The sequence below is a fragment of the Carettochelys insculpta genome, chromosome 4 (assembly GCF_033958435.1).
Source record: "Carettochelys insculpta isolate YL-2023 chromosome 4, ASM3395843v1, whole genome shotgun sequence".
In the NCBI taxonomy this organism is placed as follows: domain Eukaryota; kingdom Metazoa; phylum Chordata; order Testudines; family Carettochelyidae; genus Carettochelys; species Carettochelys insculpta.
This window is the reverse complement of record NC_134140.1, coordinates 49,137,513-49,165,192: the sequence shown is the minus strand read 5'-3', so window position 1 is coordinate 49,165,192 and position 27,680 is coordinate 49,137,513. Positions and strand designations below refer to the sequence as shown.

The 27,680-nt window shown below is 45.0% G+C and overlaps 1 protein-coding gene across 1 annotated transcript in view; it reads right to left on the bottom strand.

Moving 5' to 3' along the window:
- Nucleotides 1-551: 551 nt before the first annotated feature.
- Nucleotides 552-27,680, bottom strand: part of SPATA18 (spermatogenesis associated 18) — a 49,834-nt gene continuing 22,705 nt past the window's right edge. Inside the window, exons 5-12 of the mRNA XM_074992098.1 lie at nucleotides 26,983-27,078; nucleotides 12,463-12,597; nucleotides 11,496-11,733; nucleotides 10,191-10,349; nucleotides 9,454-9,629; nucleotides 6,621-6,744; nucleotides 3,635-3,730; nucleotides 552-644 (exon numbers count right to left, since the gene is read on the bottom strand). Of these exons, the coding sequence (XP_074848199.1) occupies nucleotides 552-644; nucleotides 3,635-3,730; nucleotides 6,621-6,744; nucleotides 9,454-9,629; nucleotides 10,191-10,349; nucleotides 11,496-11,733; nucleotides 12,463-12,597; nucleotides 26,983-27,078 (1,117 nt within the window). The remainder of the gene's footprint in view (nucleotides 645-3,634; nucleotides 3,731-6,620; nucleotides 6,745-9,453; nucleotides 9,630-10,190; nucleotides 10,350-11,495; nucleotides 11,734-12,462; nucleotides 12,598-26,982; nucleotides 27,079-27,680) is intronic.

The following is a 27,680-nucleotide window of genomic DNA, read 5'->3' as shown; positions in this document are numbered from 1 at the left end:
AAGTTCAAAATAAGTGCCTATTTTGAAGTTCCCACTATTCTCCTCACAACGAAGGGTAGTATGAACGAAATACCATGCTCGAAATAGCCTTGCTATTTCAAGCATGGTGTTTGGCCACAAGGTTTCTATTATACAGAAACCTCAACATAGCCTTAACCTAAGGGTATTTGAAATTTAATTTGAAATTCTGAAAAATTCCTCATTTTATCCTAGTCAGTCCGTTTGGAATTTGGTAGGTATAGAGACAGTAGTCATGGAGTTGACTGGTTTGCTCATGAAGAGGGGCCAAATCATGCTTGCTATATGATAACTCTGTAGGGCACTGTGAGGGTATTTGGCTAGCCCTCACATAACGGGAAACCAGCAGTAAGAGACAATGGGATAATGGTTTGTAAGGGCCTAGAAGAAGGTGCCCTACAAAAGGGCAGAAACATCAGCCTTGTAATAGAAGTGAAAAAAGTGAAGGGCCACTCATTTTAAGAACACCACAAGTGTCGGAGACAAGGACGCACAAAGTGTTATTCGATCTCTTTACTCAATCTTTCAAGCACTTAATGTGAAAACCAGGAGGCATTGTTTACTGAATATGCCCACTTACTTGGGCTTCCGCTTCTTATTGGGGAAGGGCTGCGACTTCGAGGCAACTGCAAGGCAAACAGCAAAGAGCAAGTCAGCAGAGCAAGTTGAGTAAAAGGCATTAAACTCCAGACAAGCATCGCAAGGTCAGTCTACATTCAGACAAATAGCACTGATGTAACTACATGAACAATGCAAAGTGGGACTGACACTGAGGTGGATTTCAGAAATTTCATTGAGTTTAAGGACAGAAAGGACCACTAAACCTAATCTGATATCCTGTGTGTCATTACCTTTCATCATTGTTCTATGCATTGAGGGCATTAACTTAGGTAAGACTAAAGCATTTCAAGTCCTCAGAAGACTAAATGGTTGTGTGCCCCAAGCAGAGAACAGGGGAGATGGAGATGCTATCAGTGCCTGAAGCCCTTACAAATAACAGGGAACAGATTAAGCACAGTGTGTCCAAATGACCCTATCAGGTGACTGGTGCCTTATGCAGCAGAGGAAGGCAACAAATTACCAAATCTCTGCCAATCAGACATAAGGGAATGTCCCTTCCCCACCCAAATCTGGTAATCACTGGGACCCTCTGCATGTGGGCAAGTCCCATCAGCCAAACAGACAAAGTGTGCTCTGCACCACTTCCTGGCTTCATTCAACAAGTCACCTCCTCTCAGTCGTCTCTCATCACACTCACAAGAACTGCGTCTAACAAAACATTGTTAATAATGTATTTAGGACATATGTACCCACACATTATTATAGACACAGTATGTACATGTATTAATATATAAAATACCTCCACTTTATATAACCGGTAACAATAGATACACAGATTTAGACAGTATGATTCAACAATTATATATAATGATTCAAATATCCAAAAATTGAATAACTGTACCATGAGCGAAAAATTTTCCTCACACATTCACATAATCTTATTGCAAGCTCAGTCTTTCCTTCCCTATCCCTACCTCACTGATTTATTTCTCCTGCCTTCCATTAGAGTGTAAATTTAGACTGCTAGTTCTACAAAGCAGGCACAAATGTATGATTTATATGTACTATGAGGGGCTTAAACTCCTTCTGGGTGGTTGTACTTGATAATTAGAAGAGGCTGGAGGTCAGAGTAGGTGGAGGTTTGTAGAACTGGACAGGAAAGAGCGCGTGATATACCTAAGACCATCACTCAAAATCTTCATTAGCCTACCCTTGATCTGCAATAAGGATAGTTAATAATACAGTTTTTAATTGAAATTGATTACATAGTATGCGTGCACACGCGCACACACACACACAAGACACGTACAGTGCTGGTAAACATAGTAATAGAAAATATCTCTACACAATTTGGGAAGTCATCTTGTGCTGCAATTTTATATTTACTTGATGCAGAAAGTGGGCCCTTAATATATTTACATTCGCCACACTACATAAGCGCCAATGATATTAAGTATAAATATAGTAATATAGGCTGAACCTCTCTAATCTGGTACTCTCATCTGACATCATCTGTAATCCAGCATGATTTTAGTTCACCAAATGACCACTTATCATGGGTGCGCCCAAGTTTCTCCAAGTTCCCATAAAGTTTATTTCCAGCCACCAACCCTGGCCCTCGGTGTTTTCTGCTGTTATGTAGCTGTAATTTACCGCTAAATGTCTAAGCGCCTGGTAAACTGCGGAAGTGTTGGTAATGTGCTAGAGAATATTGACCTCCCCTGGTCCAGCAAATTCTCTCATTCAGCACCAGTCAGGTCCATAGGGTGCCAGGTTTGAGAGGTTCAACCTGCAGTGAGGTGGCCTAAATTGACCTATCACATAACTGAATAGGATTATGGAAAATATCCAATAACTCCTTGCATTTGCAGATATAAGCGCTTGATACAAGAAAACAGGAAAATTGTTTTACATTTTTTTTTAAAAAATCAGGATTCATTTATTGTGTGTCTTAGTACAAGCCTGGAAAGTACCTTAATGGACCTCAAATGCTGGTATCCAAAAACAAAAACTAGGAAGGACTAGAACAACAAGTTAAGGAACTAGAACATATGGGTCAGATTCCAGTGATATGTAAAGATATATATAGCTTGTAAAATCATCATAGAAATAATGCCAGCAGAAACATAGAAATTTGGAGGCCCACCTTCTGCATAAGGTGGATGTAACATTGCTGCACAAGACAACTGTCCAAAAAATGGCCTCACAAAGAACAATTTTCCTTCACAGGGTCATTATTGGCTTAGAGGAATAAACCTCATTGACATTGATTATTTGGCCACTTGAAGGTATGTCATAACAAATCAAAATGCAGCCAAGCAATTGCCTATACAATTTATCAACAGTTTACCTATTTGACTAAAATGGTAATGCTCAGCACCTATTTTGCACCATGAAGAAACAGATGTATGTAACTACAGTAGACCCCCAAGATACACGCATCTCAGGTTAATGTGACTCTGAGTGGCAGGGAGCTGGTGCCTGTGCCAGCTCTTTGCCTCTCAGAGGAGCAGGGAAACTGACCAGAGCTGCTGTCGGGGCGGCTCCTGTCCCAGCTCCTGTCAGGCGCGGTAGCTGACTTGGCTGCTGCCCTGACAGTAGAGGTTTCCCCACTCCAGTCAGAGGCAGCAGCCTGATTCTTGCTGCCCCTAACAGGAGCAGTTTCTCCACTCCTGTCAGGGGCAGCAGTCTCCCCACTCCTGTCAAGGGCGGCAGCCAAAGTCAGACTGCTGTCCCTGAGAGGAGCAGGGAAACTGCCTGCCACTCACAGGAGACAGGAAACTGACCAGCACTGCTGCACTGGTCAGTTTCCTGACTCTCCCGAGTTGCGTGAATTTTGATTTACACAGGGTTGAGCAATAAAGCAACCCCCGCATAAGCCAGGGGTCTATTGTACCTATTCATAAGCATAATACTTCTCCTTATTCCATGCAAGATAGTATTCATATGGACCTATTTCCCAGGTTTACCATGTGCATATGGCTATTAATGTTACTGAACACCTAGATTCTGTTAATTATGTTGAGGGTAAAATAATTGACAAGTTATACTGTACCAAGGTGCGGCTGGGGTTTATAGAATGAGCCAGAATAGGGCTCATGCTGCGGCTTCTGCTTCTGCTCCTGCTTTTACTCCTGCTCCGGCGAGACCACTGCAACAAGACACAGTATGACTCAGATCTATATTTTAAAGAGATCATTCATTAAAACTAAGTTTGGGAGTAGCTTGCTTCTCTGAAGCCACGACTTGAGTATATGAATAGAACAGTGGTTCTTAACCTGGGAGGCACACACTCCTTGGGGGTGCGTGATGCCGTTCCTGGGGGGTGTGAAACAAGCCAGATTTTTTTAGAGGGTAAATCATCAAAAACACAAATGAAGCAAGGCACATGAGTACAACTACCTTGTTTCATCAAACCTATGTATTTATTAACATTATATATTACAGTAATCATTAAAAACGTACAAACAAAAAATTTATTTTCACATTTTTAAGCTAATTGTAGTGAAATTATCTAGCTAAAAAATACAGTGTACCTCCACATTGCAGGGTATTTCTTGACACAGGCGCAGATGATGATGAGGCAGTGCAGTGGCTTTGTTTAAATTTGGTTAGCCACTAACTGTTAGCGCATCGGTTACAATTTACTTCCACAGCAAAACTTTGTAACATCTCTGGGTAGTACTTGCATATTTTTATATGCCTACTCTACTATTATTTGTGGTGAGTAATAACAAAACTATTTTACATATATTTAATATGCATTTAAAAGTGTACAGCCCCCTTATCACCATTCATTTTTTCAGTTTAGTAACCCTTGCCATGTTGAAGAAATGCAAATGGAACGATGACTATGTTCATTACGGTTTCACTTGTACGATAGAGAAGGAACTCAACGACCACAATGTGTACTGTGCAGCTCATTGTTCCAAATGCCAATCTCAAACCGTCAAAACTCTCTGAACATTTTAACAAACAGGATAGTGGTGCAGCTGCTGAACATGACCTTGACACCCTGAAGTCTAAGAGGGCATGATTTGACTATAGCGGAACCATGAGGACATTTGGGTTTGTGTCACTTGAGAAGCCCTTGTTACAAACATCCTATCAAGTTCCATATTTGTGTGCCATGGAATAAAAGCCTACTGCAATAGCTGAGGAATTAGTGAAACCTTGTGCATTGGAAATGGCAAAAATAGTATTGGGACCAGACACACAAAAGAAGCTTCAGCAGGTTCCCTTACCAAATGAGGTGATCCATTCTAGAATTCATGAGATGAGCCAGGATATCTTGCAGCAAGTTATAGAAGATATCAAAACTAGTCCTCTTAAAGCGGATATTCAGCTTGACGAGCCAACTGACCTTGATGGCTACAGTCAGCTGTTGCTGTTTGTGCGGTATGTAAAGGAGAAAGAAATCTTGGAAGAATTCTTGTTCTGTGAACCATTGAAATTATCTATGAAAGGAATCCATGTGTTCAAACTCGTCAAAAACTTCTTTTTGAAGCATAAGATAACAGTTGACAGGTGTGGATCAATTTGCACTGATGGTGCCGCCCCTGCAATGCTAGGAAAACATTCAGAATTGGTTGCCTATGTAAAGAAAGAAGTACTTCATATCATGATCATTGTACGTTGAACTGTCATGCTCCTGTCGCAAAGACTTTGCCTACAAAATTGAAGGATACTTTGTCTACTGCAGTAAGCACAGTCAATTTCAAAGGATGTGCTCTAAATCAATGCCTCTTTCGTGCTTCTCACAAAGAAATTGGTGCTGAGCCCACTGTCCTTTTCCATACAGAAGTAAGGTGGATTTTCTGTGGCTGAATGCTTACTTGTATTTTTAAAATGCACAAAGAAATAAGTCAGTTTCTTTGTAACCAAAGCAGCAATTTAGTTGAGGACTCTGAAAACAGAAAGTTTATCCTTGAACTAGCCCTACAGAGTAGATGTCTTGAGTTCATTTTGGTGTGTGAATACATCTGTGCAAGGACCTGGAATGAACACAGTAATGACCAGAGAGAAGGTATTTGGAAACTTCCAGTTTGGATAAAGCGTGTTGAGAAAAGAAATTTCACAAACTTTCCTTTGCTTGAAGAAATAGTTGTTTCGGAAAGTGATGGAATGACCATTGCAGCTGAAGTGCCAAAGCATTTGCAACAGTTGAGTGACTCTTTCCAAGGATATTTCTCCACTGGAGATCTTGATGTGGCAAAGAAATGGATACTGGCTCCATTTCTTTTTAACCTGGAGTCAATCAACAATAGTGATTAGATGAAAGATGATCTCATTGAATTACAAGCCAATGAATGAATCCAAATGGAGTTTGAGACAATGAAGCTTGAGAATTTCTCGACTAGCACTGTTTCCACAAATGGCGAAGACAGTGTTGGAGATCTTTGTGCTATTTGTGACTATGTACTTGTGTATGACAGGATTTTCATCACTCTTACACATTAAAACAAAGGCCAGAAACTGCTTAAAATGTGAGTGATGACGTGTGTAGCGATTTCAAAAAAGTTCCTCATTTCTAGAACATCATTGAACAAAAGCAACAGCAGAAGAGATCACTGAGCTGGTTAACTAAAAAAAAGTGCAAAACTTTTCGTGTATTCGTAATTTTACTGCACAATTAAAATACATATATAATTCTCTCTCTGTCATTCTATAGTTATGATATGTCTTAGGTTTAAAGAACTGACCTACTTCGGTGATTTTTGATAAGGGGTGCGAGAACATATTTCGAGAACCAAAGGTGCGCAGGCTGCAGTAAAGGTTAAGAACCACTGATGTAGAAGAATATTTTTTCTAACTGAGGTCCTGATCCTGCTAGCATTTATTCACTCTTCCCTTTAGGCATACAAGCAGTACACTGAGGTCGATCCGGTTGTACATATCCACAAAATTAAATGCACGGTGGAGTGTTGACAAGGTCAAATGCCAAATAAATGTCAATATATGAGACAGTAATCCCAGCTGCAGTACAATAGCCTGAAAAATTAGACAGGATGACTTCCCTTAGCAAGTCCAGGGGTACATACCAGAGCACCTCGTTTTGAAACTGCCTCTCCCTTCGCAATAACAGAATCATTTTCCAGCAGAGCAGGCCACACATGATAGACCACCAATGGAGCAGTAAAATCAGAGTCATAACTGCGACGGTACCTGTTCAAAACACAGCAAAGAAGCTATTACCACATCGGTGCTGAAGTAGTGACAGCTATGCTTAACAAGGCCAGAACATTCATTATGGCTTGTAAATATGTTTAACGATATTTCAATGGTACATACAAAAAGTATAAAAAGGAATGCACTTGTGTGAAACCTATCTAACATTGGCATATGTGGTCTGCCCGTGCTAATGGAAGTTTGGCTATAACGGTCTCTCACATCAGATGCAAACCTGCACAGCCCAAGTGCAAGCAAGGGCACTGTCATCCCTGACAGCAAAATGACATCCAGAGTTGGATAAACAACATCTTCCAGGGCCAGTTTGCCAAACAAGAATTTAAAAAAAGAGATCATTTTTATTTTTATTTATAGTTTTAAGATTAAATATTAAATAAACCATATCCATTTCCATAAAAGAAAGTTCAAAATATTTTGGGCACACTAGCTAGAAAGGCCAGATTTCAGATTCTGGGAGTGCCAGAAAAGTTACCTTGGGAGACCAACCCTTTCAATCTTTCCTTCTCCAAAAAACTGTGTTCATTTCCACATCCTCCCCCACTTATCTTCTTTCTCCCTCCCTGACCAAAGCCCACAGTCAGAACTCCAAAATTCCACGTTAACTGTTGGACTATCCCTCAGTCTGAGGCCTTCCCTTATGAAATCAAAAGTCTTGCCTACAACATATATTACACTATATCAAAGTAGCATCCTAAAAAGATACCCTCCATCTTTAATTTGGTCAGAAGCCAGACATGGCAATAATACACTGTTCATTTTATTCCACAAGAGAAAATTTATCATTGTGTTAAAACAGTTTTGTCAGTACACTTGTTTATAGATAAAAGCACATTCTCTTAACACATATACACAAACCTATCTACACCACACATTTATGGGTGATAGACATACAATAAATTGCAAGGCCATATTATAAATTACACTTTCCATATATCTTTGAATACCAGGTAGCTTTGACTACCAGCTGCTACCTGCCCAATTCTAATGGCCCAAACCTTTGCGCACTTTCAATCTGTGCAATTAACTTTTCCACTTCCAAAGCTATGGTGGTATTAGGTTCAGGACAGGAAATGCTCAGCCCTGACTAGAAACATATTTAAGATCTGGTACCTCGTGACCAATGATCCCACTAATTTTTCCCACTCATGTGCAGAATAAATATTTTTGCGCACTGAAGCCTAGCAGAATGTGCACCACCAGTAGAAACAAAACATCTAGCTGTGGGCATTCTGCTAATCAGCTGGGTGGCATTTGAATCTCTCCTGAGTGGGTGCACAAGCACACAGCTTACAGGGAATACTGCATGTGCTCACGAAGGCTAAAAACAGGAGCTATGTACCCTAAGGAATTGGAAAGTCCCAACATTCCAGTGGAACACAAGATTTTTTTTTTCATTCTGCCTTTAAAGATCCCAAGATAATGGCCTACAAAAAAGTTTGGAAAAACTATTTCTGGAATTTTTAGGAGTTTTTACAATGTATTGGTTCCATCTTCTGTCTAACCACCCTGGCCTTTAGAAGGCCAAATACATCTAGTTAACTGAGAAAAGATGTGAACACTAAAAATACTTAGTTTCAGAAGGGTAGCCATGTTAGTCCATCTCAATGTTTTTGTTGAGTTCTGTCACACCTTACAGATTAACACAATTATTTGGGCATAAGCTTTTGGAGACTCCTCATAGTTTTTGCTGAAAATATTTAAGTACCATTGCCCTTCTAATATAGCCAACAGCACTGGCTGGTCAGCAACTGACTAAATACATGTCTTTGGTTGTGTATAATTTTGCTTTTGCCCTGTTGAACCTTCACCTTCCTCCTTTCTCCCGCATAATTTACCTGTTCCTCTTTGCCTCCCTTTAATTTTTCTTATTTAAATCTTCTTGCAGCTGTTGCCTTCCTTTACTCACCAGTACTTAACTTCTTTCTCTTTAAAGGAAATTTCCTTTGAACTGTGGTCTGTGGTGCCTGCCTGGAAGGCCTCAGAAGTCCTCTCAAATTCTCCTTTCATTTCTCACAGCAGCCAATTCTGAGGGCCTTGAAAGAGCCCTTACATGTCAGGTCACAGAATGTTAAAGAAAATCCCATTTCTACAAGGGATTTTCACTTCTCTCCGCAGTGGCTGCTCCTACATACTGAACTGTGGCAGCAGGTGATAATAGGGCACTGAAGAGCTCAGAACCTAAAGAATAGCTGTCAGAAAGGATATGCAGAGGAGTCTGAAATTTGTGACCCTCAAAGACAGGCACCATATGTCAGAATTCACTGGAAACTTGCTTCCAGTGAACTGAAGCAGGTAGAATTTTTTTTTTTTTAAATTAAACACTGGACACAGAAGGGAATAGGACAGCAAGAGGAAGATTGTAACCTTTACGAAACATATTAAGATCAAATATAAGCATGAGACTGGAGTTTATGGATAACATTGTTGCCCTGTTGGTTTAAAAAATGACTAATAGTGAAATATATTTGCCCAAAGGTTGCATATCATGGAAATTACATTCCACTACAACCCTTGAATTATCTACTAAATTTGCTACGCAGTAGGGAAATAGGACTTAAAACTAAAAAAAGTTCACCAGCAATCTTAAACCTTAATGTAAATAGGATGAATAGTCTTACTGGAAAGGTCTTTTTATCTCTGATTTCTACAGTATGAATCTATTAGTGAATATTTCAGAGTTCTTACTTGCTCTCATTAAAAAGTTCTCCATCTGCGCCAAATGCAATATCAAGGGGAGGAACCAAGGTTTGCATTGAAAAAGCTACCCGGCACAACTCCCGAATCAAATTGCTGATCATGATGAAGTCAACTTCTGGTGGGAATGAAATTTTAGGATTGATGTTCATGGCACGAATTACTTCCTGAAAATAAACATAATGCATCAAGTTACTCACTACTGATGATTAATTTAAGCTTACCAGGGCTTTGTAACTACCGGCTGGCAGATATGGAAACACTAACTTTCACCACACCAAAACATCATTTAATAAATAGCACACAGAACATCAAAGATGCTGTCTTATGTTATTCAGGGGCTACTACCTGTAAAAAGATGAATTTCTTCAATGAAATCACAATACCGGCACCAGTGCTGACATCAGTCCTATGACTGGTTTACTAATTTTGAGCATTGTTCAGTGCTTTCTAAGCTACCCCTGAAGCAGCATACAATTGTTTTCTTTACTGTAGTTTGTTTTTGCAAAAGTAATACCATGTACAAAATCTGATACTACAGTCACAGATAAAAATATATACCTGATACAAATATTAGCATGTTATATTAATGTGCAATAAAACTTATTGCTACAAAAAAATGAAATGAATGCTGTTAACTTCCCCCTAATAAAACTACTTCAAAGTAAGAAGAATTTCAGATTTGTACAAAATATTAATAGTAAAGCTTCACATTCCCTCTAACTTACATTGACACTGGCTTGAACATCATATAGATCCTCATGGCGAACTATATAATCCAAGATAGTGTCTTCAAGCGATTCAGGCCCTGAGTGAGTTAGAGACAAAGTCTTTCTCACACGCATTTTGAATTGTCTGAAAGCCATCTTTGCTGCATGGAAAGATTCCTATAAATATTAAAACAATCAGTTACATTTATAAATGTGTAGCAAGAAAGCAGGTTTGATTTTCAAACAATGGTCCAGATATATTTCCAGAATAACCTCACTGATATCAAGCGATCAATCTGGCCAAACATCTTTATAGTTTCCTTGGAAGAAAAATTCTCCATTAAAATGATGGTATGGAGGAAGACAATACATCTTAGGGAGGATATTTTCAGGTACACCACTCACACATGGTTTTAAATTTCAGGTGATAGATCAGACTAGAATGCTTCTGACTTTCCTGCTAGCCCTTTCCATTTTTCCATAAAATTCTATCACTTGTAAAATCAAGTACTAAAGTTTAACATATTCAAAGATGTCAGTGGACAGGCTGTTGTACTTAGAATCTGAAAACCTATAGCACAACACATCTAGAGCAATACATATTGTCAGTTACTAAGAAGATTTGTAGTTTGATTGTGGAACTTGGTTAAAAAAATATGGTTGGTTGCTATTTTAATGGAAAAACGCCTCAACACTGCTTGTCAAAAACAGCTAGTGTTGCGCACCCACAAATCCCAGTGACAGCACAGAGAGCTGCCGGTGTTCGACATCTCTTAGGACCATATCCATTAAGATGCACAATTTCTGCTATGGCCATGTCCTACTTCAATTTTTTAGAGGGAGAAAATTAAATACAGAAAAGGGGAACAATTCACCAAAGGTCATAAAGTGAACTATGGCAAAGCAATGTGTAGAACTGATGACACCGCTTGTCTTCCAGTGTTCTGCTCTACCCACCTACATAGGTTCTTATAGGATACCCAGCAAATCAGAAAGCATGCATCTACATATGTGTGACAATGTGAAGCATCATATGGACAGGTCTCGGTCACTTGGAAATATAAGTTTTTAAAACTAGTTTAAATGAACTAATGTGATCTAATGCAATAACAGTGGGTTGGCAGTTAGAAATCTTTTAGGGAAATTATCAAAAAGATGATAAATTCAGGGAATTAAAACAAAAAATAGCAAAAATGTATCAAGTGAAGCATTTTCTTTTGTAATTCAGTTTTAATCCAGCCCAGTCACATTATTTTACATAAGGTATGTGTCACGTGTACATACTGCAACAGAAAAACCATGGAAAAACATTTTATTTCATACCACAACTGCGACATATATTATCCTCTGCACTGTCTCCAGATCATCAATATAAGTCCTCAGCAGGGCCTGTGCATCCAAGCGTTCTTGTGCATAAATCTCACTAAAGCGAGCCACCAGTTGGGCATGACGGGCAGCATTTGTAAGCCTGGCTCTACCAGGTGAGCAGCTCCTGAGCGGAAGAGGACTAGGTGATCTACTGCGGCAGGGCCTTGGAGAAGGAGAGCGACTCCGTGCAAGTCTAAAAGGAGAGGTGAAAAGTAGTTTTAAGGTCACCTCATTATTTCCCGAATATTTTGGTCTGGTCTACACACACTTTTTAATACCAATTTACTATTTCGTTTAAGAATGTGGCTTTATACTGAGATAGTCAAAGTACGTACAAATCGTAGTATGAATGCTGTTACACCAATATAAAGTAGCATAGTTCTTATTCCCATATATTGGTTTCAAAATCAATATAGTTAGAGCAATTCCAAAAGCATGTGTGGGTAATCACTGTATAGCAGAGAAACTGAATTTTAAAAAGCAAAACTTTAGGAACTTGTTCCTCTTCCATTACCAATGTACAGTGACTAAATGACACTATTTAGGAGCACCAAAAACCTGATAACAAGAAATAAGACATTGCTTCTGTGCATAAGAAGTTTCTCTCAGTTTATTTCTAACAGAGTGTCCTTTTGGTACATTCCTGAAGCTCAGCACAACAGGCCAATATGAAAATATTTGTGCATTACTTCCCTTTCTGCCTTCAAAATAAAATTAGTGGAAAAGTGTACGCTGCTTCATTTAAAGAGGGGAAGGTTTAGTTTCTCTACTTTTCATTTGAAACCCATTTATCTGCAATTTCTCTTCTTTAGAAGCACCTCAACATGCTATCCTAGCATTCTAGAAACTGATTTAAATACTATTCAATTTTTGGTTTGCTGTCTTGGTATGTTTTAAAGATTACCCAGATTAGGATCCATACCTGCTTTGAAGAACAGATTTTTGGGCACCCAGGATGGCAACCTCATCTTTTAGTATTTGAACCTGTTGCTCATAATCATTCAAACGATCCAGATTCCTCAAAGCGCTCTCCTCCTGTGCTTGGGAAGCCTTCAGACTTAATTATACAACAATCCTGGTTAGAAAGGGGCCCTTTTACCAATCTACATGCCCTATTAACGCTTATTAAATACAAAAGCTTTGTAAAAATAATGGGCAGCTTACTTACTAGAAAGAAGCATAAGAAACTCCATCATCAACAATGAGCTGCAAAACCAACCCAAAATTGTTTCCCTGCCTGCCCCCCGACTCCCGCTCCACCTTATTTGCTACTCTTTGTATACAGACTCTTGTCAAGTGATGGGGGATATTAATTACCCTTGCACAGTCCAGAACCATTTTAGGTGAACCAAGTCAGTCTCTTTCCTGTATGTCACAACTTAAAGTTTCAAATGTCTTTTTAAAGGGAGATTTTAGGGTTTAAAAAAAAAATCATGTCCTTTTCCTCACTGTGCAGAAGGGCCTTGACAAGATTTCTGGAAGCTTTGAATAAGGATGTCACATGAGGCTATAACCTTACTGAAGCTCTCCCACACCCCAAAAGATGGAGATAATGATTATTCTTAAATATTATTACATGCCTTGCAAAGCAATTTTATACATGTTTATATTCCCTTTAGCACTTCTTTCCTATACACAGAAACTGTCTCAAAGTTTTCCCCTTTCCCTCCTTCCTATTCCAAAATGCAAAACTGAGCTTTTCTAGGTTTTGTTTTAGACACATTAGCCGCGTCTACATGTGCACACTACTTCAAAGTAGCGGCGCCAACTTCGAAATAGCGCCCGTCACGGCTACATGTGTTGGGCGCTATTTCGAAGTTAACATCGATGTTAGGCGGCAAGACGTCGAAGTTGCTAACCCCATGAGGGGATGGGAATAGCGCCCTACTTCAACGTTCAACATCGAAGTAGGGAACGTGTAGACGATCCGCGTCCTGCAACATCGAAATTGCGGGGTCCTCCATCGCGGCCATCAGCTGAGGGGTTGAGAGATGCTCTCTCCAGCCCCTGAGCTCGATGGTGGCCGCGTGGAGCGGCCCCTTAAAGCTCCCCGCCCCCTCCCTTCCTGTGCAGGAAGCTGAGAGAACGTGCAGGCGGCAGCCCAGACACGCGGCCAGCCTGCACGTCCCTCAGCCGCCACAGACACTCCCCCCCCCGAGCTGCGATGGCTGCACGCCAGCCCCCTAAGCACCCCCAGGGGACCCCCCCCAAAGGGGAGCCAGGACTCCCAGCCCAGCAGCCAGGCGGGGAAGCAGCAGTGGGGCCCCTCCTGGACGGAGGCCGAGCTTCGGGACCTGCTGGGGCTCTGGAGCGAGGAGGAGGTGCTCCAGGTAATGGGGAGCAAGAGGCGGAACGTGGATGCGTTCGCTCGGCTGGCCGAGGGCCTGGCCGCCCGGGGTCACCCTGCCCACGCTCCGGATCAAGTCCGGAGTAAAGTGAAGGAGCTGCGGCAGGGTTATGCCCAGGCCCGGGATGCGGCCAGCCGATCTGGGGCCGCCCCCCTCACTTGCCCCTTTTACAGGGAGCTCAGGGACATCCTGGGCCCCTGGCACACCTCCTCCCCTCCGGCCACTCTTGATACCTCGGCCGAGGAGCCCCAGCAGGCCCCGGAGGCGGAGTCCACACCGGAGGCAAGCCCTGCACCCCGGGGGCCCCCCCAGGAGCCCACCCCCAGGGCACTGGAGGAGGAAGTGGGGAGTCCTCCTCCAGCGACACCGGCCTCCAGATCATCCTGCCATCCAGGAGCTCCAGCCGGGCGTCCGCCCCCCGGGTGTCCCCTGACCGTGGGAGTAGACCATCAGGTATGTACCCCCCGGCGCACACCCCCAGGGTTGAGGGGCGGGGGTAATAGATATGACCAGGGCCCTCCACATGCCCAGACGACCATGGCCCCAAGGACAGCAGTGGCATGTCCCTCAGAAGACTGCATCAGCCCCTGCCCCCACCCAGCACGACAGTGCCATGCCCCAACCCCGGGGCTGGGGGGAGCGGAACCTCTAGGGTCCCCCAGGGGTATGGGGTGGGACACCCAGCAGCAGCAGCAGCATGTGATGGAGTGGGGGGAGTGCAAATGCGAGACTCAGACTACATATGAGAAACAAGCAGAATAGCTCCCAGTGGCTAAGGATGATCCTGGGGCTACAACTGGCAGGTTACACCTCTGCCCTGAACAAAGAGGAGGGAGGAGCCGAGCTGGCTTTGAATCGGGGGCGGCAGTTAGAGGCTAGGGGAAGGGAGAGCTAGAAGGCAGCCAGCCTGAGCAGGGGGAAAGCTACACCCCAGAGGGGCACCCCTCGGGGTCTTCTCCCCAGGACGGGTTGGAAGGACTGTCTCTGACTGCTGTACTGTCGCTTCTGTGAGAAACTGGGCATCTGTTGCCTAATAAACCTCCTGTTGTACCTGCTGAGTAAGAGTCACTCCTGCTAGCGGACGGGGTGCAGTGCAGGGGGACCCCTGAACCCCATCACAGCAGCATCTCCTGGGGACAGGGATGGGGAACCTGCAGCAGAGGGGTGGGGGGACAAGGGCCACGGCTCGGGGCCCACACTAATGGCTGTCTCCACTCTTCTTCCCCCACTCCCGTGTTCCGCAGCTGCACCATCGGAAGGACCGGAGAGTGCCGGCAAGGCGTCAGTGGTCCCGGGCAGCCCTCCGGGGCCATCGCTCCAGGCCAGCCCCTCGGCGGAGGACCAACCAGCCCCACGGTGGGGAAGATGGCGGACCCAGCACCACCAGCCGACGGCGACAGACCCCCAGCAGCTGGCCCTCCACCGCTGGCAGCTGGAGGTCACCGAGCAGCGGCTGCGGGTGGAGGAACGCCGCTTCCAGCTGCAGGAGCGGGCACTGGCCTGGCACCAGGAGGCATGGGGGGCCTACATGCGGACCTTCAACCGTATCGCGGACTACTTGGCCCCCCATGCCGCACCGGCCGCCGCTGTGCCCGCCCTGCCTGCTCCACCTGCTGCTCCAGCCGCTGCTCCAGCCACTGCGCCGTCTGCCATCGCACCGCCACCCGCCACCGAGGGCCCTTCCGCCGAGGGGGACCTGGGGCCAGCTGACACCCGCCGGCCGTATCTCCCAGTCTGCCCGGCCCCCAGCCAGCCCTGACCAGGGCTGAGGCCGAGGCGGGGATCCCGGCCGCCCACCCCCAGCACTGGACATTAGGGGGTGTGGGGCCCAGGATGTGGCCCCCCCCCTTTGTATATATTCCCCCCAGTTTTAAGTTAGTTTGTTGTAAATAGTTTGTATATTTGACCCCTGTTACTATGCTGATCCTTACCCCCCCATGTAAATAGTTCTCCCCTTCCTTGTCTTCCCCTTTCATCTTATCCCTATTTATAATATATACATATATATATATATAAAGTTAGATTTTGCCTGTAAATAGTTAGTCTTGTTGATAATAATAATAAGAGTTCTAAAGATATTTGAGCTGACGAACAACTGTCTGCTTTTATTTATAACAAAAGTAGGGGGGGTGCTCTTGGGTGCTCTGTGGTGTGGGCATAGGGGCAGGGAGTGTTGTGGAGGATGGGGAGGGTGCAGTGGGGGGCCTGCCAGCGTTCACCCCGCGGCCTCATCGAACTGGGCCCGCAGGGCCTCCCGGACCCGGGTCCCTTCGGGGTCCACCTGGCGACTGGGGGCAGCGGGTGGCTGCACATCGGCCCTGCCGGCCTCCACAGCCCAGCCCTGAAAGAAGGCCTCCCCCTTGCTCTCCATGAGGTTGTGTAGGGCGCTGCACGCGCCCACAATCTGGAGGGTGTTGGTGGGGCCCGCATCAAGGCGGGTGAGGAGACACCTCCAGCACCCTTTGAGGCGGCCAAATGTGCGCTCCACCACCTGGCGCGCGTGGTTCAGGCGCTGGTTGAAGCGCTCCTGGCTGGCAGACAGATGGCCCGTGTACGGGTGCATAAGCCAGGGCCGGAGGGGGTATGCCGCATCTGTGATGACGCAGAGGGGCATGGTGGTGTCCCCCACAGGGATCTCCCACTGGGGCATGTAGGTCCCCGCCTCCAGCTGGCGGCACAGGCCCGAGTTCCGGAATACCCGGGTGTCGTAGGTGCTGCCAGGCCAGCCCACATAAATCTCCAGAAAACGGCCCCGGCTGTCCACCAAGGCCTGGAGAACCACAGAATGGTAGCCCTTCCTGTTTAGGTAGCGTCCTCCACTGTGTTCCGGGGTGCGGATGGGGATGTGAGTCCCATCCAGAGCCCCAAAGCAACTGGGGAAGCCCAGGGTGGCAAAGCCCGCAATGGCGGCATCCGGGTCCCCAAGCCTCACGAGCCTGTGGAGGAGCAGGGCGTTGATGGCGTGGACAACCTGCAGGGGAAGCACATGGGAGAGCACCAATGAGGGGTGTGCAGGGTGTGTGTGGCCCTCCCGTGCCAGGGCCCCCTCCCCTGCCAGGGCTGCCTCCCCCAACTCCCTGTGGGTCCTCTTACCTCCACGAGGACAGCCCCGACGGTGGCCTTGCCGATGCCAAACTGCTGGCCCACGGATTCGTAGCTGTCTGGAGTGGCCAGCTTCCAGACAGCGATGCCAACCCGTTTCTCAACGCTGAGGGCACGCTGCATGGCGGTGTCCTGGTGCCTCAGTGCGGGGGTGAGCCACTGGCATAGCTCCAGAAATGTCTGCCGGCTCATGCGAAAGTTCTGGAGCCAACGGTCGTCGTCCCACTCTCCGAGCACCAGCCACTCCCACCAGTTGGTGCTCGTGGGGTAGCTCCACAGCCGGCGGCGTGTGCGGCGGGGCCGGGGGGGGAGCTGCAGGGTTGGGGGTTGCGTCCTCCTCCCCTGCGGACAGCTCCTCCTCTGTGGCAAGGAGGTGCTCAGCTGCCTCCTGCATGGCATGGAGCAGGGCGAGCACTGCTCCTGCAGGGGCGGCTGGGTGGACCTCTGGCTGCTGCTGCTGCTGCTGCTGCTGCTGCTGCTGGGGGTCCATGACTGCATCGCTCGAGGTGTGCGTGCCTATGGCTCTGCAGGCCGCGTGCTGTGCAGGCTGCGTGTGCCTGGGAGGGGCCCTTTAAGGGAGCGGCTAGCTGTTGCCCTGGAAGCGCTAGTCAGCCCTGTGACCCTGTCTGCAGCTGTTCCTGGCACCCTTATTTCGATGTGTGCTACTTTGGCGTGTAGACGTTCCCTTGCAGCGCCTATTTCGATGTGGTGCTGCGCAATGTCGACACTGAACATCAATGTTGCCAGCCCTGGAGGACGTGTAGATGTTATTCATTGAAATAGCCTATTTCAATGTCGCATGCACGTGTAGACATAGCCTTTAGGTCTTTCCTTCCCTTTGTTTGCCGGGGACTTCCCTTTCAAGGACTTGACTAAGGATGTCAAACGAGGTTTCCAACCGAGTTGCAGATCATCTTTCTCCCACTATTGTAATGCAAGAATTGCCACTGTGCCAAGGGCAAGGGAATATCCATCATCTGAGGCAGGAAAAGTTGCCCTTAGAATTAGTTTCATGTGACCTCACTAGTCAAGTCCTCCAATTCTTACAGCAAGGAATTCCAACCTGGAGAGATAAGAGGGGACCAGATATTTCTAATGAAATCATCAGGAAAGAAAACCAGAGCTGTGTTTTCTGGAGATGTGCAGGTGAGAAGAACTTGTAAGCATTATAATCCCTTGACAAGGGGGCAGGGCTAACGCAGAGTGAACAGGAAGTTTAAAAAAGTAGCTACTAAGGAGCCAAAGGAAACCAAACAGGAAGTTTTGCCAGGGGGCTTAGAGAGGGACAGCTAGTGGTAGATTTACGTAACAAATGTATTCCAGATGTAGACCAATAACCCCCACAAAAACACGAGAGAAGAAATTAAACCTGAAAGAGTAAAAATTATGCTAGCCAAAGACCTGCAGCAGAGTGGGGACTATGCAGTTTATTTGTGAATGTGGGCAGCTGGGGTACGTCTGCTTTTGCTGCAAGCAACTCATGACCAGAGACAAAGAATGGGCTCTTGAGACCCAAGAGGCTGAACTGGAGGAATTAAGGGAGAGGTACAAAGAGACTTTCAGGGACACAGAGTGGTCCTACGCCCTGTGCTTGTGAGGGGGATGAAAATCTGAGGAAGAAGAATACTAAGCTAGTGTGGGGGGACTTCCTTTCAGATGATATCATGGTATCCTCTCACACTGACGATACCTGTCCAGAGGAGGACACAAATTATTATGAGGAAAAAGACAGATAATTGTGAAAGGGGGTCCAATTATCAGAAATATATATTGTTGAGTTTGTGATGACTGGAACATCCACATGGTGAACTGTCTTCTGGGTTAAATATACAGACCTTTCAAGACATCTATATAGACTTACGTGTCGTGCTGGGGAGAAGCCAGTACAATGTAGTACATGTAGATACCAATGACACAGGGAAAAGGCAGAAAGGTCCTGCTGCCTAATTTAGGCTACCAGCTAAGAGACTCAAGCCCAGGAGCTTCATGATAGCATCCTCTGAAATTCTACCCAGGGCTAGTTAGATTTGTTGAACTGCAGGATCTCATTGCTTGGATGAGTCAGTGGTGCTGGGAGGAAAGATTTAGGTTTGTTAAAAACCGAGGCATGAAACAGCTTCCACGTGAGAAGAGAGTAAAAAGGCTAGGACTATGTGGTTTATCATATCCCTCCTCAGTCATCTCTTCTAGATGTTTGTAAAACCACGTGTAAGGAATGTGCCATCAGGAGCTCAATACTGCTGAAGGAGTTTGGGAATGTGTCCTGCAGAGATCATTTGTCTGAAAATACAAAGGTGTGCATATGTAATACCTTGTAAACAAAACCTGATGGGAGCAGGCAAAGCAATGACATTTTGTCTGTGGGAAACAACATGTTGTTGTAAAGTCACAATTTATGCTATCACCCAGTGTAAGAATTGTGAAGTCTCAACAATGCTTGAAGTTTTGTGGGGGGTACAGGGCAGTCATCACTACTGTGTAAGATATGGATTGCAGAGGGCTTTCCCCCCCCGCCCCCCGCAAGCATTGTGAAGGTGAAAGCAGGGAGGCATAGGTGGTTCAACCAGCTGGTTGGAAGACTTGTGGCTGTATAGATGTAAGACTGGTTTGACTAGTTCTCCCCTCACTGTTCACAGGTAGGCCTAAAGATGGGTCTATAGTTATTCTCTGAGAATCCACCTTGGTGGATACTGAGATGCTGTGGCCAGAACCAGAGCTGAATGCCACTATGAGCTGAAATCACTGAGAGCTGGAATCCCAGGGTTTTGCCTACAGCAAAACCAACACGACAGCAGCATGCGGCCAGCCAGTAGGAGGAGCAGTGGATGGACAGCAGGCACAACCAGCAGACGCACGGTGGGGCAGCTGGCTGGGAGCAAGCAGAATGCCAGGCCAGTGTAAAGGTGGCATTGCGTCAGGTTCAATGAGAGAATGCGTCAGGGTGATGTGTCAGGGCCTGCATGGACTGGACCGAGTTGTAAGTGGGGCATTTGAAAGAGGAGTACGAAGAAAGCTTGGGTGTGTGGATTGAGAGCCAAAGGACACTGCTCAATCCATTTGAGCTGGGACAGTTACTTGAGGATTGGTTATGAACTCTGGGTGTGGTATTTTCCCAAGCTTATGCCATATGACTTTTCTGCCTTTTTCATTAAGTTTCTTTTCTACACTCAGACCCCGTGCTTGCGAGTGGAGAAGCACTGCCTCTCCGAGGTGCCTAGGGGTGTGTGAATTTCCCAGGCTACTGGGTGGGGGCTCAAGCAGATTCTGTGTGAGATGGATGAAAAGAAACCGCTAGATATTGAACCTGGCCCTGGTTGCTGCCGACTCCTTCCAGCAGAAGGGTTACATGTAAATGGTGTGGAGAAAGCAAATAGGAAAGTATTATTTACCCTTTCACATAACCCAAGGGCCAACCAATAAAATTGAGAGACAGCAGGTTTAACACAAATATAAGGAAGTGCTTCTTCACACAATGCAGAGTCAACCTATGAAACTTGTTGACAGGGTATGATGTGCAGGCCAAAGGTTACTGAGTTTAAAAAAAAATTAAGTAAATTCACCAAGGATAGGTCTATTGATAGTTATTTGTCAAGACAGTCAGGGAAGCAACCCCCATGCTCCAGGTGTAGCTAACCCTCTGACTCAAGGAGCTGAAAGTGGATGACAGGTGATTGATTGTTTGACAATTCTCTTTTCTGATCATCCCCTCAAGCATCTGGCATTGGCCACAGTTGGAAGACCAGCTACTGGACAAAATATACCCTAGGTCTATCTGAAACAGCAAGGCCATGCTTCTGTTATTGTAAGAAAGTAGATAAAAGGAAAAACAGCACCACGCAGTTCATCTCCCACAGGGTACTTAGCAAATTATTGTGACTAGGGAACAAAAGTTCTCAGAAGGACAGGTTGTCTGCAATACAAAACAAAACTCAGACAAGGAAAACATAGCTGTCTGAATTTAGTATTTCCTGTCTTTAGTCAATGAACATTATTCATAAGCACACCACTCAAGATGTTTAAGAGCAAATTGTGATAGTCCTCATCTTTACACCTATGTGGTACGTCTGACCTTCTAAAGAATTTCCATCTCTTTTATCTGAAATTATTAAATTCAGGTACGATAGTTATTGCAAATAATTATTGCACCTTCAGAGAGCTACTTGAAAAGATACCTACCTTACTCATAAGAAAAACAGTGTCACATGTGTTATAGCTTATAGCCAGTTGGAGTATACATTCCCAGCTGTGTTCACTACTCACTCCCACACTAAATCACAAATCTTAAAAAAAAAAACCCACAATACCTACCACAAACTGGATTATTTTTAAAAGATACAGAAAAGAAAAAAAAAAAACACCAAAGCCCTTGATTAAGAGATCCTCTGTGTGAAAACATATAGGCAAAGCTCTAGCCTTTGAAAGCCTTGACATTACCTCCTTTCAGGCTAGTCTAGAATTGGGTGGGAGTCATGCTATTTTAAAATTCTCTATTTAATAAGTATTTTATAATCTCTAGAAAACTACTGGTCCAGAAGACAAAAAAATAGAATAAAAAATAAAAAAGAGTAGAACATTATCAGTTTTCCCACTGGTTCTAAAGAGCTCATTATGGGGATTTTAGAGGATATTGGGTCTGTGAATGTTTCAGAGAACAGAAATACATTATTAGAAACAAACTGGTGCAAATACTGTGTTCTGCGAATATCACAAGAACATTCCAAAAAGCAGCAATGAACATCCATTAGCATTCCTTACAAACCTCATCTCGTTTAATTTCTCTCTCTCTCTCTCTCTCTCTCACCCACACCCACACACCATAACTTGCCAGTTAATCTTCAGGTTTTAAGACTTTTCAGTTAAAGGGTAAAAACAAATTACCCTCGATTCTTAAGCTGCTTATGTGTCAGTTAAAAATAAAATAGACATCTTAAACTGATGGAAGTCATGTTTTATGAAAATTGTACAACCTAGGAAATTCTGTATGAAGTTTCTAAAGCTAATATATATTAAAACCCGAGGGCTGTAAGTCCCTAGAAATGAAAAGTAGTTTTTCATCAGTTTTTCAGCACAGAATGGCCAGCAGCTCCAACAATCTCCACTGTAGTATCAACAGTGTAAATTCAGCACTGATGTATGTAGCTGCAGCCATCTTTTCTTTCTATGTTTGTACACCTCCTAGCACCATCAGGATGAGGCCTGTTGATATTACCACACTACAAATAGTTCATCATCATGATGGGTAAACCACTCATAATACCTCAGCAGCTTTTTAGCCCCATATACTTTGTTGGTATTTAGCCATTCAGGCTTTAAATCCTCTCACAACATTCTTTACAGATCAATGTGACAATTTTCTTTGTCATTCCATAAGTACTGCTCACGCTGTATTCAGCCAATCATCATCACTATGAGTCTTAAATAGTCCATCACTCACAATTTCTTTTCTGGAAATGACCAACTTTGAATGGATAATTTGAGGAGAGTGAAACATTAATATAGAAAAAAGTTAAAAACTGACCATATTAAATTATCATTTTTAAAGGAAAAAATCCAGCATTCTATAAGGCTGACACGTTGCTCCTTCATTCAGCTTTATGCAAGCTCGTTAAGATAAACCCATTCATCTTTTAACCAACCTTGATTCCTTTCTCTTTAGATAGGGAACACTACTGTAACCTGGAACCAATATATGCAGCTTTCCCAGCTCAAAAATTCATCTTACATTGTAAGATTAGAACTCTTTTCTGCATTGATTTTCCACTCTCCTTAAAACAACCCATTCAAATTCTGTCATTTCCAGAAATGCATCAGGGAAAGATGGCACTCCTAAGATTGATAGTAATACTGCTTGGCCGATTACAGTAACTGGAGTAGGAGAATGAGTAGTCATGCAAATTAAAAAGAGCACTGTGAAATAACATGCAATCTGATTTTTTTAAAGTCAGTAACGAATGTACTTAGAAAAGATGACAAATTAAGTAGTTAATAGCTTTAACTATGATCTATTGAACAAAATATTGAAATAAAATTACATAAGAAAAGACTGAATGGGATTAAAACACAGTTTTAGAAGACACAAAAAACAGACTCACGATGCCAGAATCCAGCTTAAATCACTGCTCTAATGACATAGCAGTACAGCGATCAGAGGGTATTTGGAGAAAAACTGATGAAAGCATGCTGAAATCAGAGCAGTTTTCTTTCTCTCTTTCACAGGGCTCAAAATACATATTAATAACTCCTTTCAGAAATATTCCCCATTTTCATTTGAAGAAATAAAGAAACCACGTACAATAATATACCATACATGAATGTTTCAGAAAATGCTCAGTTGATGAGTGTGTTCAACTGTGGTGAGCCACGAAACCAAAGAACAAAACTTCTTTTGCTCATTTTTGTACAACTTCTTGCTGTCATAAAAAAAAAAGGCAACCCCCAGGTCAGCGAAAGTAGGAAACAAAGGAGAAAATTAGGAAAAAGGTCCTAATATAGCTCCCACTGAAATCAGTGGGAAGACTCCCCTTGATTTCCAATGTGGGGGATATCCTGCTTAAGTTCCACTATACCAAATCAGGTAAGTGGATATAGGTAAATGCCTTACCACAGATAGGCTGTGTGTACACTGCCTCCCTATTTCGAAGGGAAGATGGTAAGTAGGGCATTGGGAGTTTATTAATGAAGTGCTGCGGTGCATATGCAGCACTTCATTAAGCAAATTCACCCCCATGGCAACTTCGAAGTGTTAAACATCGAAGTGCCGGCTCACGTCTAGCCACAGCTCACCTGCCAGTACTTCAAAGTGCCTGGGCAACTTTGAAGTCCCTTTACTCCTCAAAATACTCCTCCGGCATCGTGAGGTTGCTATGTCATTAGAGCAATGATATAAGCTGGATTCTGGCATCCTGAGCATGTTTTTTGGGTCTTCTAAAACTCCTCAAAATTTTGAGGAGTAAAGGGACTTCAAAGTTGCCCAGGCACTTTGAAGTACCAGCGGGTGAGCTGCGGCTAGACACAAGTCAGCGCTTCGAAGTTTAACACTTCCGAGTTGCCGTGGGGGGTGAATTTGCTTAATAAAGTGCTGCATATGCACCGCAGCACTTCATTAATGAACTCCCTACGTCCTACTTACCACCCTCCCTTTGAAGTAGGGAGGCAGTGTAGACAAGCCCATAGAGAAAGAAAGAGGGAAAAGTTTATGACCTCGTTCTCCAAAACTGGGCTGGCTTTGATCAGTTAGAATCTTCTTCAGCAATGAGACTTGAGCTTAAAACCTACACTCGAAGATCAAGAAAAAAATCCTGGACAACTATCTGAACTATAGATTACTACTACTACTTCTACTACAACAACAGCAGAAGCAAATGGATGTCTGAGATGTTGTGTTACAGAATCTGAACAAATCGTATTGACAGATAGGAAATAACCAGTCCTCATCAACCTTCTTTGTTCCTGTAGTGAGGTAGGTTGGCGACCCTAACCCAGAAAAGGAAGGCCACCCCAATGTCCCCTGGTGGGTGGAGCCAGATCAATCTTGTTCTGCCCCCCAGGAGGCAGAGGGGTGTGGCCTCAAGTATAAGGATTGAAGCTGAGAGCTCAGCTAGGTCTCCCCTGCCAGAGGAGCCAGATGCCAGCCCCGAGCTCCTGAGGTGGGAGGCTACCGTGCACCAACAGGAAGCAGAGGACTGGCCATGGCTGCTATGATCACTGATGGATCCTGAAGACGTGCTACCAAGCCAGGTATGTTCAGAGGGGGAGTGAGAAAATAGCCCTGGAGAGGAGCTATCCCAAGTCTGGCTGAAGTGATTCCAGTGACCCAGTCAGTATGTTGTGGTCAGGATCCCCACTGACCCAGTGGTAGCCTATCTGACACTGTTAGGGCCCTGGGATGGGAGACAGTGGAGTGGGTGGGCCCTGCTTCCCCTTGCCACCTCAATGATTGGGTGCCAGACTCCCCTGGCTCTAGGCATATCGACTGCTTCCTTGGCTTTCACCTAGGCCTGAGCACCTTAACTGTTGGCTGTTCTGCCCTGAAGCAGGGCCTGGCCCAGACTATTTATGGGCACCAACCCACCCCCCAGAAGCTGGACATCCCATTGAATGGGGGTGCATCCAGGGGTCTCTCGTGTGGGTGGCCCATCCCAGCCTGCGGTGTGCAGTCCACATGTGCTGTCCAGCACAGAGCAGCCACCGCCCCATGTGCAGCTTGCAGTGCTGTCCACTGAGGAAAGGTGCTGGGCATCGCTGGTGGGCCACCTAGGGATGCTGCATACCATGGTGGGCTGGCATGATGTGTGGCCCAGGACCCCTGGTCCTGTGTGCAGCCAACTAGCCGTTGTGTTGCCCCCCACCCTATACAGCGGTGTGCGCGCCCCCTCCACGTATGTACCGGAGGGTCCCTCTGTGACGTCCGGGGATGCCTGGCTCCCGGTCGCCTGGCTGGATGAGTGGGAGGGGATGTAGATGGCAAGGTCCCCCTCCTCGCTCAACCACTCTGTGGTTCCCTCACCCTCTGGGGTCCGTGGTCTGAGCTGCTCCTCTGCCGCCGGCTGCGGCTCATGGGCAGGTGTGTCCAGGAATACCAGGGGGGCGGGGAACTGTCCTGGTGCCCCAGGATGCCTCACAAGTAGGGGCCTGTGGCTGGGACAGCCCCAGAGCAGCTGGCCTGGTCCCTGGCCCGGGCATAGCCCTGCCACAGCTCCTTCACCTTAAAGTGTACCTGTTCAGCATTACGCTCGAGGTAGCCCCTGGTGAGGAGGTCCTGAGCCAGGGGGCCGAAGGCTGCAGCATTGCGCCACTTGACCCCCATCTCATGCAGGACCTACTCCTCCTTCCAGAGGACAGGGAGGTCCCACAGCTCCTGCTCCGTCCAGGAGAGGGCCCTTTTTTTTTCTCCCCCCGGGGCTCGTGCAGGAGCTAGCTGCTGGCCATGGCTGCGGTGCTGGACCGTGGAGCTGGAGCACATACAGGGGCTTCTCCTAGCACACTCTCAGCTTCCTGCCATGGGTTTCCTGTGCGCATGCAGCTGTAAGGTGGCTGGACACAGGAACCATAGAGCCATGCTGCTGCCGGCTTGGGCAGCCCCGCACTCCAGCTGACCGGTGCCCTGGAAGACCTGTCTTTCAAGAAAGCGAAATGTGGAGCGTCCACACATGTAGTCTTTCGATTTAGTTTTTCCAAGGGCGGACAATCTTCCTGATATGGGATCGGGGTTCAGATTTCAACATCTGTGCCCCATTCCTTCAATTTCCTTTCGAAAGACAGTGTTACACAAGTGGACGCTCCTCCCATTCTTTCGAAAGAGGGCCACTTATTTTGTGCATGTGTAAACACAGCTCTCAGGTTTTACACAGGACCTCATACATGATTTACTCACATAGGATGCAGTCAACATAAGACCTCTCACATTGGATCTACTTCCACTGAATCATGGACACTCTATATACACAGAGCAAAGCTCCAATTACCTGGCTGTTAAGAAAAAAAATACAGATGTGTCCAAACTAAAAAGCTGTTTTTGATAGGATACTCTGTGGCCAAGAGAGAGAAAGGACACATCCTGGAACTAATGAGCCATCTCTCTAAACGTTGCAAAGAAAAGTTGGGTGAAAAAAAAAATAGGACAGTACCCTGCCTAAATAACTGACTAAATCCAGACAGCTGACAGGAAGAAAGATATTTTCCAAAAAAACAGGGGCGGACCCCCAAAAGCCATAAAGCCTATCCAGCCAAAAGCGTTGTATCCAACTATTAAAGTCTAGAAGACAACTGGCCAGGATCGGCTAGTAAACTTTATATGGGGAAGAATACATCATAAATGATTTGTCTGTTTTCATGTGTCGTTAGGGAGAATTGCTCCCTTTTATTTGGAGCGGCACAGGACAGTAGAGAATTCAGCATTATAAAAATGGAAACAATGCACAAATAAATCACAAATGGGGACAGTAAAGGCAGCATGCAAAGACACAAGTATCCCTACATCACATTTTTCTTACGCGGCTTTTAGATGAACAATTTCATCCTCTGCTGCCAAAAGGGTAGTGGCTGATTTGGTCTTTGTGTCTTCAAGAGCCATCTGGGCTTCTGCCAGACTGCAAGAGAAATTAATAACCAGAATATACCTCTAAATTAAAGGTACAGATTCTCAAAGTGAAATTTGTATGACAAGCCAACTATTTTAGCAGATCACCTGTATGCGTAGTCTGCAAAAATCGTATCTGAACTAAATTATACCAACAGAATTACTGTGTTGTAACCCATTACTATTAACCTTATGAAGCTCCAGTTCCTCTGTCTCCCTCCCTAACTTAGATGTCCCAATTTATCTCATTATCCATAATCTGTCAATCTCTGAACATGAGCACTCCATCGGCAAACCTGCCATTTCTAGCTCAAGAACTTGACTGCTTTCCACTGGCTTCGCAACATTGCTTCTGAAGCCTTTATTCATTTCTTTTCCTCAACTCAACTAGCATAAATCAGTCTCCAAGTCCCTGCTCTCTAGACTCCTAGATGTGCAGACTATTGCTGCTCACTTTCATATATACATTGTAAAAAGAAGTGCAACTACACCATCATCTTGTATCATTACCAATGATTCATAATTCATTATAGGAGCCAGTTCAAAATCAAAGTCTTCTGCAGATATGCTCCAGCCTGTATAGACCCTGCTCATGTAGGACGTCCTCCTCTC